Raw genomic sequence first — 14,163 nt, 5'->3', positions numbered from 1 at the left:
ATATTTAGGGATCAGTTCATCCCCCACTAGAATAGGTGGCAGTGTCCATCATACAGAGTCCCAGTTTGGACATCCACAGGGCTATAGGGGAACTGGAATCTGGAAATGCAGCCTGGTAGGGGTCCCTGTCAGGATGATAAAGGGCGCTGCCAGGGGAGGACCTCCCTGGCTTTTTTATGACCAAGAAGTGCATCCAACTGGCTACGTCACACACCATAAAAGCTCCTGGGTCCAAGATAAAAAGGAGCCCGGTGCGACACATAGACAAGTCCGAGTCAGTAGGCAGTGGGGTACATTCTTGAAGGAGAGGAGAGAGAGAACATAAAAGGCTGCATATCGGCTGTAGTTATAAATGTATTGAGCAGTCTGGATACAACATCTTTACATTTACACCCAGGGTTATGTTTGGTGGTCTGTATCTGGGGACTCAGTGGTGCCCCCTACTATACACTATCTATACTGTATATATGGAAAAGGAGATATTATTTATATATTTTTTTATAAAACAGCAAATATAACAGATACCACATTTACTTCAGATAGGCTGGCAAAAAGTAACTTTTTAACTGAAAATGCGCTATAATTAACAGATACAAAAGGCACTATATAATATATTGATACGAAAGATGCAGATACTAATAGCAGATACTAAAAGACACTACATTACACTCCTCCATCTTTCAGGATGTGGCCAGAATCTGAGGCTGCCTGCGCCGACACGACGGCACTCGCTGGAGTTTCACTGCATTTAGACGCGGATGCTCTCGAGACCATCACTGTTAGCACATCCCCGAGTCCACGCCTTTGACGATCGTGGTGCCCGCAAGTCTGCGATGCCAGGGCATGTCAGCCTGGGCTCGCAGGCACGATGGCGCCTTAAAAGCAAGCAGCCTGACGAGCGCCCGATCTGAAAGGTGACCTTAACATCCGAAGGCAACGCGTCAGCGTGAGAAGTTTGGCTTTTCTTCTTCTTCTCTCTCTCTCTTTCTGGATTCGCGTGCCCATGTAGGCTCGCTTTGACACTTGTTATTACGTGTTCACATCACGCTTGTGAAAAGAGGTGGTGAAGCAGAATCCATCTGTTGGTAAAGCTGGTGAGGCGCTTTTTTTGGGGGGGATGGGGGTGGGGGGGTGGGGGGGTAGATCACCGCTTACCTCATTTTTCTCTTTTTGAAGTTGTATTGATGTCTGTCACATTTTTATGCCACAGCAGCATCCCCTGCAGCGTACCGTGCGCACATTGACGCTTACTGTTACTTTACTGAAAATCTGCAGAGCCCCGGCAGCAATCAGAATATAGAATTGATGGACAAGGCGGAACCGATTATATTGTATATATTTATAGCCATCACGGCTCCTTTCATCTCCTTAAGACGTGTCCTTTTTGATTAACATCCAATTCTCAACTTCACGTCACAGCGCTTGGAACCCCAGCAGCCGCTCCTTCTTGAGCAGGCTGCACGTTCTTCTCGTTTGGAAGGCAAGCATGTCAACGCTGAAGCCTTTAAAGTCCAAGGTGGGTTTCTGTAATGTGCCCGTGATTCCCGGAATCGCTAGTGCGACCCATAATTAACGGCTTCACTTGTATGGGTGGGCGCGTGCATGGACGGATGGATGGATGGATGATTGCCTACAAATGTCACGTGTGTCGGCTTTTTGGCCAGAAGTGAATGGCCGGCACGGGGTCGGTCGAACACAACACAGGTTGAGATAGTTACAGGCATTCAAAAAGAAGGGGGGGGGGGGGGGGGGGGGGGTGTGAGACACAAACCTTCACAACGCGCTCGGGTAACACAAAAAAAAAAAAAGAAAAAAACAAATGCAGGCGGCGGCAGCCAGCAGCACACTGATCACTGGACGGAGCAGGCGACATAAAACGGGTCGAGTTCTTACTTACAGCCTTTGATAAAATGATAATGGGACATGTTGTCAGCTGAAAGAGCGCCGCGGCTACAGGTTCCAGCATTTCCCCTTTGCCACTGTGGTAACCGAGCAAAGCATAACTGAGAGCCCCGTCTCCGGTTTCGCCTTTACCTCGACATGCATTATTTAAAGAAGATTGAATTCCAACATCTTGCGGTGCGCCCCTGACAGCTTGCCTTCCCGGCTAAGCCCCTACTGTCACTCCTCTTTATCACTTCTCTCCTCCTTTCCTCTCTCTCTCTCTCTCTCTCTCTCTCTCTCTCTCTCTCTCTCTCTCTCTCTCTCTCTGTGTCCTGAACCATGACTCTCACACGTGTTCACCAGGCACCATTGATTGGCACGATTTCAGCCCCCCCACACTATCTTTGGGAGGTGGACAATTTCATTGGTCCACCGGCACACTCCTCCAGCTGTGCCGATGCTGCGGCACTGCGACGGCGGCGGCTGCTGCTGCAGTTCTGAAAGGTTCGCCGCTTTTTATGAATGGTGACAGATTCGATGTGTGTGGCCCCGGGGGGGCATTGAGTGGCAGAGTTAAGGGCAGATATGTGCCCATCTAGAAGCTGGTACGATGTGGTGTTTCAATTCAGGTGAAGCGATTGGAAACTTAAAGGGCTCAGTTACCTGTGTGTAGGGTTGACACGTGTAACATTTACCTTTATATGTTAACAAAACGTTTCTAATCCAAAGCGACTTGTCCAGTAAACATCAGTCTGGGGGCTATTTGGGAACCACCAAAGTTAATTGACCATCACCATCACTAATGAAGAGTTCTGAACAAAAGCTCCTTCTAACTCCTACAGCTACCTCCTTATGTCAGTTACTGTAGGTAGAAACTAACCAAACAAGAAAGTCTTCAAAAGCTTTTTAGACACCTTGAGGAAGTCGCACAACGTCTCAGCAGTTCCAATGGAGGTGGACAGCTCATTCGAACAGCTGGAAATTAATCCAAGGTGGCATCACCAGATGGCATTCAAGAACAGCCACAAGTGGAAGAGAAGGAGCAGCGGACCTCACAAGAGGCTCCACATATGTAGGTACTGACCCATTGACTACTCTGTAGGCAAGCATCAAGAATTTGAACATAATACATGCTGCTACAGGGAGCTGACATAGGGATGTGAAGAGAGGAGTGACATGTGCCCACCGCGGCTGGTTAAACTTGAGTTTGAATCATCATGTCCTGGTGGCACATGCCACGACTAATGCCAGCAGAGAGTTGTACGAGTCCAGATGTGTCAAGACCAAAACCTGGACCTGGATTTCTGCTGCATATTTGGTCAGACAGGGTTTGATTTTGGGGATTTTGTATACGACAGATACTGCAAGACTGAGAGGACAATAACCTCCCACATCCCAAAGACCCACATGATTGCTTTATTGGTTGCTCTGAACTGGTTTGTGTGAGTGACTGTGCCCTGTGATGGACTGACACCCTGTTCAGAGATGGTGTCTGCTTTGCTTCACATGGTTGCAGGATAGGGATAAGAATAGGGCTAGAGATAAAGATAAGGATGAGGATAGGGATAAAGATAGCAATAGAAATAAGGATAGGGTTAAGGAAAAGGATAAGGAAAAGGCTAGAGATAGGGACAGTGATAAGGATAGGATTAAGGAAAAAGATAAGGATAGAGATAGCGATGGGAATAAGGATAAGGACAGATATAGGAATAGGAATAAGGATAGAGTTAAGGAAAAGGATAAGGAAAAGGCTAGAGATAGGGATAAGGATAGGGTTAAGGAAAAGGAGAAGGCTAGAGATAGATATGGGGACAGGAATAAGAATAGGGTTAAGGATAAAGAAAATGATACGGCTAGAGGTACAGTAGGTATAGGAATAAGGATAAGGACAGATATAGGAATAGGAATAAGAATATGGTTAAGGAAAAGGATAAGGAAAAGGCTAGAGATAGGGATAGGGATAAGGATAAGGATAGGGTTAAGGAAAAAGATAAGACTAGAGAGAGATATGGGGATAGGAATAAGAATATGGTTAAGGATAAAGAAAATGATACGGCTAGAGATAGGTATAAGAATAAGGATAAGGACAGAGATAGGAATAATAATAAAGATAGGGATAAGGATAAGGAAAAGGCTAAAGATAGGGATAGGGTTAAGGAAAAGGAAAAGTCTAGAGATTGGGATAGTGATAAGGATAGGATTAAGGAAAAAGATAAGGTTAGAGATAAAGATGGGAATGAGGATAAGGACAGATATAGGAATAGGAATAAGGATAAGGTTAAGGAAAAGGATAAGGAGAAGGCTAGAGATAGGGATAAGGATAAGGATAGGGTTAAGGAAAAGGATAAGACTAGAGATAGATATGGGGATAGGAATAAGAATATGGTTAAGGATAAAGAAAATGATACGGCTAGAGGTACAGTAGGTATAGGAATAAGGATAAGGACAGAGATAGGAATAATAATAAAGATACGGATAAGGATAAGGAAAAATCTAGAGATAGGGATAGTGATAAGCATAGGATTAAGGAAAAAATAAGGCTAGAGATAGAGATGGGAATGAGGATCCATATTACTAACCGAGAATGCTAAACCGGATGGACGCAGGGACATCCGGCCATGGGCCGTATCCCCAAAAAGACGTACTGCGCAGGCGCCCCAAGAAATGAGGGGCCGCGAGAAGCGGATGAGGGGCCGCGAGAGGTGGACAACACCACAGAAAAAAGGAAAAGGCAGAGAAAAAAGAAGTCAAAAGCAGGCGCCGCACGAAACCGATTGCAAACGAAACTAGCACACAAAAAAAAAGAAGACGCTCGCGAACAACAGCAAGGCCCCCCCCACAGGCACCGGACGGGACACACACAAAGAGGGGGATTCAACAAGCCCCTGGAACACAAAAAGAAAGAAGACGCTCGCGCAACAACAATCCTAACCCCCCCCCCCCCCAAATCAATAAGAAGTGACACCCAAAGCCACATATCTAAAGGAAACGTCCATATTAAACATACGTCATCTCAACACCTTCACACTAGGCAGCATAGGTGGATCTCCTTACAATAAAGCACTATTAACTGTTCAACTGCAGAAAAGGCTCCATATTAACAGTGAGTGCGATCCTCCTTATTACTTATCCATATTTCGCATGCTGAGGAACAAACAAGTCATGAATACACGGTCACGGGTACAAAACGATTCGGATCGGATAATGGGACCAAACACACGAACACGAATGAAACAACAAAATAAACGGGGGGGGGGGGGGGGGGGGGGGGGAACAAGGCGCTTCGGTAAATCTGGGAGAAAAAATGTCTCGGATCAAAAAACGCAAAGCTCAAGTAACCCCGTTACAGAGAAGTGCCCAAATGGACAGACACAATGAACGTAAACGCATACAGCGCGCGTCTCAAAGTGCTGCATCGAAACAAGCACGATTTCAAAAGAAAGAGCTCGCGTATCAGACATACAAAAAAGGGAGCGAAGAGACAGAATAAATGAACGCAGACGTGCAAAACGCGCATATGACCTGCCAGAAAACAAGCAAGCAAGACTCCAAAAGCAGAAAGCTCAACTGACCGACATACAAAAACGGACAAGGAATGATACAAACAATGCACGACGTAGAGTGAAACGGACTTTGCGCAAAGCGGAGGCGAATCAATTAAAAAAACAAAATAGCGCGTCACAAATAATGGACATGCAACAACGCGGCACTCAAACGCCACAAGCAAAACATGCCCGTCGCGGACATCAAGGCAAGACACCTGCTAAACGCTTATGCCAGTTGGCTGACTACGCCTTCAATAATAAGTCCACTATTGAGGAAAGTTCATTGGAAATAATGAATGTCATTTGCAATCATTGTCATTCACTTAACTTCCCAGAAGAAACAACTGGCAATACAAATAATGAATTTACACGTTGTTGTCAAAAGGGGCAGATTAGACTGCCTCCTTTACATTCATATCCTGAATATCTACAGAAGCTTCTAACTAACGATGTGCCTGAAAGTAAAAACTTTATGAACTGCATTAGATCCTACAATAGTTCATTTGCTTTTGCATCTACCGGAGTACATATCAGGCCACCAAAAGGCAATGGCCCATACTGCTTTTGCACTATATTATGTCCAAAAAATATTAATGTTAATCACATTAATAACCAGGTCATTTCATTACTTCCTGGAGAGACACGGCTCTTTCTAAGCTCTGACAAAGTTGACTCTGATGACGACAATGAACATCTGAATTTCCCCTTAGAATATTTGAACACTATTAACCCAGACGGATGACCAAAACACAACCTTACCCTTAAAAACGGTGTTATTCAAGCAACAGTTCTTACAGAATCACATGCTAACAATACTGTTCTCATTCCTAGAATTGACCTTAAGAGTTCTGACCTGGATTTACCTTTTACATTGAAATGCCGACAGTTCCCCATTAAACCTGCATTTGCCATGACCATCAACAAATCAAAAGGACAAGCCATGGACAAGGTTGGCATCTACCTCTCTGAACCCGTTTTTGGACATGGACAACTTTATGTTGCCTTATCACGTGTTCGACGTTCATCTGACGTTAAAGTTAAAGTTATAAATGATCCATGCCAAGGAAGACTCGATAAGGACAGATATAGGAATAGGAATAAGGATACGGTTAAGGAAAAGGATAAGGAAAAGTCTAGAGATAGGGATAAGGACAGGGTTAAGGAAAAGGAGAAGGCTAGAGATAGATATGGGGACAGGAATAAGAATAGGGTTAAGGATAAAGAAAATGATAAGGCTAGAGATAGGTATAGGAATAAGGATAAGGACAGAGATAGGAATAAGAATAAAGATAGGGTTAAGGAAAAGTATAAGGAAAAGGATAAAGCTAGAGACAGGGACAGAAATAAGGATAGGGTTAAGGATAAGGAAAAGGATAAGGCTAGAGATAGGGATAGGGATAAGGATAGGGATAGGGATATGGATGCGGATACCTCAAAATTTTTGTAAAAAAAATATCGTTCAGTGGTAGCACAATTCAGTTTCAATTTGTTGTGCTGAACCACAACAAGGAGACTGCAGTTCTTGTCCCAGGTGTCCCCTGCCTGGAATTTTCCCTATGTCCCCATGGGTTTCCTCTCACAGTCCAAAGTCCTGCATGACTGGTTTGTTTGCTCAGAACGGGTTTGTGTGTGAGGGACTGTGCCCTGTGATGGACTGACACCCCATTTCAGAGTTGGTTTCTGCTTCGCTACACATGCTGCCAGGAAAGGGATAGAGGTAGGAATATGGACAGGGATAGTGACAGTGATAGCGATAGGAATACCTCAATAATTCTGTTAAAAAAAAATTGTGCAGTGGTAACACTGCCAAATCACAACAAGGAACCTGCAGTTCATGTCCCAGGTATTCCCCGCATGGAGTTTGCATGTTCCCCCTGTATCCGCTAAATTGGCCCCGGGGTGTGTTTCTGTTTTCACCCTTCAATAGAATGGCACCCTATCCAGGGACTGGTCCTGCCTTCTGCCCAATGTTTGCTGGGAGAGTCTCCAACTCCCACATAAATCTGCTTTGGATAAGTGGTTTAAGAAGATGGATGGATGGATGAACAGTAGGAGGAGATGCAGCAAATCAAGCCAATAATACATTTAACTTGGACTTAATATTCTCAAACACACTTAATCCAATTAGTAGTTGCACAGTGCTGAAGCCAATTCCAGCCGTACTGGGTGCAAGGCAGGAGTACCCAATCTGTCAGATGGTCTCCTAATACACTTAAATGCGGGCCAAATTAGAGTGAACAATTAACTTGGGAACGGGGAAGAAAAAAAAAAGTAGCAGAGGACACCCATTAACACAGGGAGAACATGGAAACTCTGTACAGTGAATGACAATGAAGTCTGAACCTAAAAACACTAGATCTCTAAGGCCTGTGACATCCCTTTATCGTGTATCGATGCAATCACATTTGATTTAGTTTGGATTCTCTCACTCAGTATTCCATACCACACTTTCCCTAATGAGCATTTGTGGCTTGAATGCGTTTACAGAGTGTAGAAAATGAGCCACTGATTTCAGAACAGAATCTGTATTATTGTTTTTTAGGAGTGGCACGGTGGCGCAGTGCTAGTACTGCTGTCTCACAACAAGGAGGTCAGGTTCCTCCCTGTGTAGAATCTGCATGTTCTCCTGTTGTCCGTGTGATTTTCCTTCTGTGGTCCAGGGCAGGGTATTTGGATTGGCAATGCTACATTTTTCTCTGTGTGTGTGTTTCATTGCCCATTTGTTGAATCTGCCTTGTATCAAATGCTTACTGGGATCCCCCCATGACCTCACTCTGGATAAGCAAGTTAGGAAGATAGATGGATGGATGGATGGGTTATGTTTTGGCTGATGTCTTATACATCCGGACGTGGTAAATTAACAGCGGTTTACCATCACAAGCAGGATAAGCAACTCACTCAGGGTCACACCATGAGGCAGAGCTGGGCTTTGAACTGGCAATAACTTAGTCATGAGATCTGCCAGTTAAGAGGTGGCACAGGGGCATCATAGAGAAGGTGCCCTGGATTCAAATGCCACACTCAGTCAATGTCTCACTCAGGGTCACACCATGAGGCAGAGTTGAGCTTTGAACTGGCAATAACTTAGTTGTGAGACCTGCCAGTTAAGAGGTGGCACAGGGGCATCATAGAGAAGGTGCCCTGGATTCAAATGCCACACTCAGTCAATGTCTCACTCAAGGTCACACCATGAGGCTGAGCTGGGCTTTGAACTGGCAATAACTTAGTCATGAGATCTGCCAGTTAAGAGGTGGCACAGGGGCATCATAGAGAAGGTGCCCTGGATTCAAATGCCACACTCAGTCAATGTTTCACTCAGGGTCACACCATGAGGCAAAGCTGGGCATTGAACTGGCAATAACTTAGTCATGAGACCTGCCAGTTAAGAGGTGGCACAGGGGCATCATAGAGAAGGTGCCCTGGATTCAAATGCCACACTCAGTCAATGTCTCACTCAGGGTCACACCATGAGGCAGAGCTGGGCATTGAACTGGCAATAACTTAGTCGTGAGACCTGCCAGTTAAGAGGTGGCACGGGGCATCATAGAGAAGGTGCCCTGGATTCAAATGCCGCACTCAGTCAATGGCTGGGTGGGGTCTGCACATTTCCCTGTATTTTTTTTTTCCCCAGGTACCACAGGATATTTTTTATTCCCAAAGACATACCAGTGAGATGCCCAATGGTGCCCAGTTACCTTGAATTAGACATAGTGCCTTTCATCAGATTAAGTTCATTGGTGAATGCCCTGTAATTAAGCAAACTGTTTTATATATGGTGTATGCTACTTAGATAAGGGATCTTTGGTTTATATAGTGCCTTTCATGAGAGTAAATGTGTTGGTGAATGTTATGTAACTAGGCAGCCTTTGCTTTATATAGTGCCTTTCATCAGATGAAGTGTGGTGGTAAATGCTGTGAGATTAAGAAGTGTTTTTAATTATATAGCGCCTTTCATTAGATAAAATGTGTTGGTGAATCTCATGTAATTAAGCAATCTTTTTATATATTCGCTTTCATTAAATTACATAAAATTAAATATGTTGGTGCATGCTGCGTAATTAAGGATTTCTTTTTTTACCCATTAGTACCTTTCATTGGATTACATGTGTTGGCAAATGCAGTCTAGTTAAAGAGTCTCCAGTGTATATAGTGCCTTTTATTAGAATAAGTGTGTTGGTGAACATTATGCAATCTTTGCTTTATATAGTGTCTTGCATTAGCATAGTGTCAAGGTGCAGCAGGGGTTATGCTGTCGAGGTCCCTGGGTGCAGCAAGGGGGGGTGATTCTCCAGCAATACTGTACTGGACTTATGGGGAGTATTTCATGACTAAAGACTAGAGGAGTCAGAGTCGAGAGGCAGTGGGCAACACTCAACTGGAGGAGGAAGGAGATGAATAACTGGCTTTTGGGCCATATTTCATTGTTTTCCTTCATGTTGAACAAGAAAAAAAAATCCATTATTTGAACCTGTGACAGTGTCATACATTTTTGGGTGTGAGGGCTGGGGCTTATGGACGCCTCCTTCTTCTTCTTCTTCTTTCGGCTGCTCCCATTAGGGTTTGCCACAGCGGATCATCTTCTTCCATACCTTTCTGTCCTCGTCACCTTGCTCTGTCACACTCACCACCTTCATGTCCTCTCTCACCACATCCATAAACCTTCTCTTAGGCCTTCCTCTTTTCCTCTTCCCTGACAGCTCTATCCTTAGCACCCTTCTCCCAATATACCCCTCATCTCTCCTCTGTACATGTTCAAACCAACGTAATCTCACCTCTCTGATTTTGTCTCCCGACCGTCCAACTTGAGCTGACCCTCTAATGTCCTCATTTCTAATCCTGTCCATCCTCGTCACACCCAAAGCAAATCTTAGCATCTTTAACTCTGCTACTACCAGCTCTGTCTCCTCTGCCACTGTCTCCAGCCCATATAACATAGCTGGTCTCACTACTGTCCTGTAGACCTTCACTTTCACTCTCGCTGAAACCCGTCTGTCAATAATCACTCCTGACACTCTTCTCCACCCACTCCACCCTGCCTGCACTCTCTTCTTCACCTCTCTTCCACAATCCCCATTACTCTGTACTGTTGATCTGAAGTATTTAACTCATCCACCTTCACCATCTCTACTCCCTCCATCTTCACCATTCCACTGACCTCCCTCTCATTCACACACACATGTATTCTGTCTTGGTGGTCCTACTGACCTTCATTCCTCTCCTCCTCATATCTCCACCTCTCCATGGTCTCCTCAACCTGCTCCCTACTCTTGCTACAGATCACAATGTCATCAGCAAACATCATAGTCCATGGGGACTCCTGTCTAATCTCGCCTGTCAACCTGTCCATCACCATTACAAATAAGAAAGAGCTCAGAGCCGATCCCTGATGTAATCCCACCTCCGTCACTCCTACCGCAGACCTCACCACTGTCACACTTCCCTCGTACATATCCTGTACAACTCTTACATACTTCTCTGCCACTCCCGACTTCCTCATACAATACCGGTTATGTCAAACGCTGTTACCAGTATAAACTTACGTAAGAATTTAACAAAAATAATGTTAACATACACCAGATTTTCTCATTACAGTATTCACCTAAATATGTTTATAAATAAGATGACAGAAAATACATTAACTCAAAACATTTCTTCTTTTTCCCGCAGATTCTTATACCGCTAGCGGACCGTGAAATTCAAGATGGCGCTCACCCGACAGCAACACAGCTGGTGTGTGTTGGAATTTCATACAACAAAAAGTGTTGTGACTGTGCAGCGAGCCTTCACACACAAATTTCATGTGAATCCGCCTACTAACACATCCATTTTGAAGTGGTATAACAATTTTGTTGAGGAGGGTTGCATCTGTGACCATAGAAAAGGACATTCAGGCCGACCACAAGTCTCACAGGAAGTTGTTAATCGTGTCAGAAAAACCTTTTTGCGGAGTCCGAAAAAGTCAACCCGCAGAGCTAGTGGAGAGTTACAAGTCCCCAAAAAGCACAGTTAGCAAGATCTTACACAATCGCGTGCACTTTCACCATTATAAGCTGCAATTGGTGCAGAAGTTACAACATCCAGACAATGTAACACGACTTCAATCCTGCACGGATCTCCAGGCGTTAATTGAAAATGATGAAAACCTGCTGTCAAAAATGCGATTATCGCATCGAAGTTTGCCGAGTAACAGGTGGGGCGCACATTGAGTGTATGTAATCAACAGATACCACATGAAACTTTAAGAGTTGATGAAACTGTCACCTCAAAGGTGAAGGAATATTCCAATAAATTTTGATTTTGTAACCATTTAAAATCAAGGAGTGTTTTTGTGGGCACCCTGTATAACGATATAATCTATTCAAAAAGTGCAATTCATAATTCATGACACTATCACGACAGTGCGAAATGCGATTCGGTGTGTCATGTGGAAATTAGCAGGTCCTCTTTCTAGAAAAGTACCCAAATTGCAAGAACACTGTGAGTCTCGATATGCAGGATGTCGTAGTCGTAACTCACGTTGATGTCATATGAGCCAGTTATCATGTTTTTGTGCATTAATATTTGGACAAGTTTATGGATAACAAATAAAATGTGAGTGTCAGTGTTTCAACAGGAAGTGTGAAATTAACGTCGAGGTATCATCATGAAATCTCCTACCGGTTTCCAGGTTCAGAGACGAAAATCCACTTTTCTTGTCTTCCGATTAAAAAGTCGTTGATGACATCTTCGTAGTTTAAACTGAATGCAGTGACTTTTTCTATAGATAAGAGAAGCTAACCCAATGACTAATGGGCTATGTATTTTAGAAAGGGATTATACTGGTGACCTTTTTCGGGCAATGAAGGTGGACTATGAAATATTTTCAAAGATGTGCCTGTATGGAATTTGACCTTGAACAGGGATTTTAAAAGGGTTCCTCTTAGAAGCATCTCAATACTGTATACCGGTATATACTGTAGGGTTGCCAGACGTCCATATTTGATAATTTTGTCCCCTGTCCTGTACTGACCTTTCAGGGACACCCAAATGTCCCGTATTTAGTTCATTTTCAAATTTCGTAATAAAAATATATTTTTACTACCTTCTTATGGTACCACTGAAAAAAGTATAACATTGATGTTGTTCATTCAATGTAAATTTTCTCTTTCAAGCAACTTAAGATCAGTCATTTAGTGTTGTAGCTTGAAATATTTGGTTTCAGATCTCAATCAAAGTAAACAAACATGTTTGTACCAAAGTAAGTTATGGTGGAGGGAATAAACATAAAAATCCTATTTCAGTTAACCTAATATTTTAGGTTGTTTGTGTGCTGTGTGGGAGAGGCCATTTGTATATTCTTCCGGTCGAACTTTCTAACTGCCAAAAAAGAAGAACACTTTCCCGAGTGTTGTGGACGTGGCTATACAGGTCTGGTCATTTTCAGAAGCAGACTTTAATAACGGAGGATTTCTGGTACGTAACCCTGTTTCTCAACTGTTAATTTTAAGTATAAGAACTCATAATAAAACATACTTTCAAGAAAGCTGTAGAAACGTTTAATAATTTTTTGTTGTATATTTAAGATTTACACTGCAAAATGCTTATGTATTTGCATTAAATTTTTAAATAAATGTAAAAAGTACAGCATTGGAATGTGTTATGTTCATAATATTTCTAATAGCATAAAAACAGGTTATGACCAATAAACCATTTTAAATTGTAACAACTTAAAAAATAGATTTACTTCAGTATGAAACAAGTGAATCGCACTCAATCACTCTAAATGATTTGCCTCAACTTAAAAATTGAGGGTTCAATAAGATAAAAAGAATTACATTGGTTCAGATTGAAAAAATTAAGTGTGAATCATTATGTTAATTCGGCAGTTCTCAACCTGTGAGGTAACAAAAAAGGGGGTGCGAAGATGTGAAAAAAAGAAAACAAGCGGTGTATCGGCAGCAAAAAATATAGGAATACGTTTTATTAGGGTTTCAAAAAAACGTTAGGGGGGTGCGATTAAAACTGTTACGAAAACTCGGGTCGCAAATACATAAAGGTTGAGAAACACTGCCTTAATTATTTTAAGTTGAATGGAGATTATACTTTTTTCAGTGAGTTGTAACTTTATAAGTAATTATACTTTCTTTTCTCGGATTCTCTTAATGAAAATAACTCAAATGTAACGACGAAGCGAGTGTTTGCTGCCTGTTTGTAACTTGTTCAGTTGCAGTGGTTGGCTGAGGACGGCGACACTCTTATCGTTTGGCTCTCCAGCCGCGCTGCTCTGCAGTTCTGGATCAGCATTGCAACCTACAGTCTCCATAAAGTGCCTTGTTACTACTTGCCATGGACCACTTTTTTTCTAACTGCCTGTATGAAATAATAATAATATTTCTCTGTTGTCTGTATTAAATAAATATTTTCAAATGATTTTACTTTTACAGAATTTTTTTTAGCTTGTATTAAATAATTTTCAAATGATTTTACTTTTACAGAATTTTTTTTAGCTTGTATTAAATAATTTTCAAATGATTTTACTTTTGTTTTCCTCATAAACCATTAAAATCCTTGCTTTATGTTTTTAACTTATGTCTCTATTTTTATCTTTATATATAATCTTCATTTGGATCTTGATCTTTGTTTGTCCGCGAATTCACTGCCTTGTGTGGTGTTCCTGCTGTGTTCAGTAGAGGGCAGTAGTGATGGAGGAGGATAGGAAGTGAGGTGGAGGATCGTTGGATGAGGTTGGAGTGTG

At 42.7% G+C, this 14,163-nt stretch overlaps 1 protein-coding gene across 2 annotated transcripts in view; it reads right to left on the bottom strand.

Moving 5' to 3' along the window:
- The window catches only part of myo16 (myosin XVI), a 774,098-nt gene that overhangs the window by 676,249 nt on the left and 83,686 nt on the right, over nucleotides 1–14,163 (bottom strand). The window contains exon 1 of one of the 2 annotated variants that reach the window (XM_051926296.1): nucleotides 1,898–2,183. The exons of the other annotated variant lie outside the window; for it this stretch is intronic. Coding sequence (XP_051782256.1) covers nucleotides 1,898–1,925 — 28 coding nt within the window. The 5' untranslated portion in view covers nucleotides 1,926–2,183. Of the gene's footprint in view, nucleotides 1–1,897; nucleotides 2,184–14,163 lie in introns of those variants that run through there. 2 annotated transcript variants of the gene reach the window in all.

The sequence above is a fragment of the Erpetoichthys calabaricus genome, chromosome 4 (assembly GCF_900747795.2).
Source record: "Erpetoichthys calabaricus chromosome 4, fErpCal1.3, whole genome shotgun sequence".
Classification (NCBI taxonomy): Eukaryota; Metazoa; Chordata; class Cladistia; order Polypteriformes; family Polypteridae; genus Erpetoichthys; species Erpetoichthys calabaricus.
The sequence above is the reverse complement of the archived record's forward strand: the minus strand, read 5'-3'. Positions and strand labels throughout refer to the sequence as shown.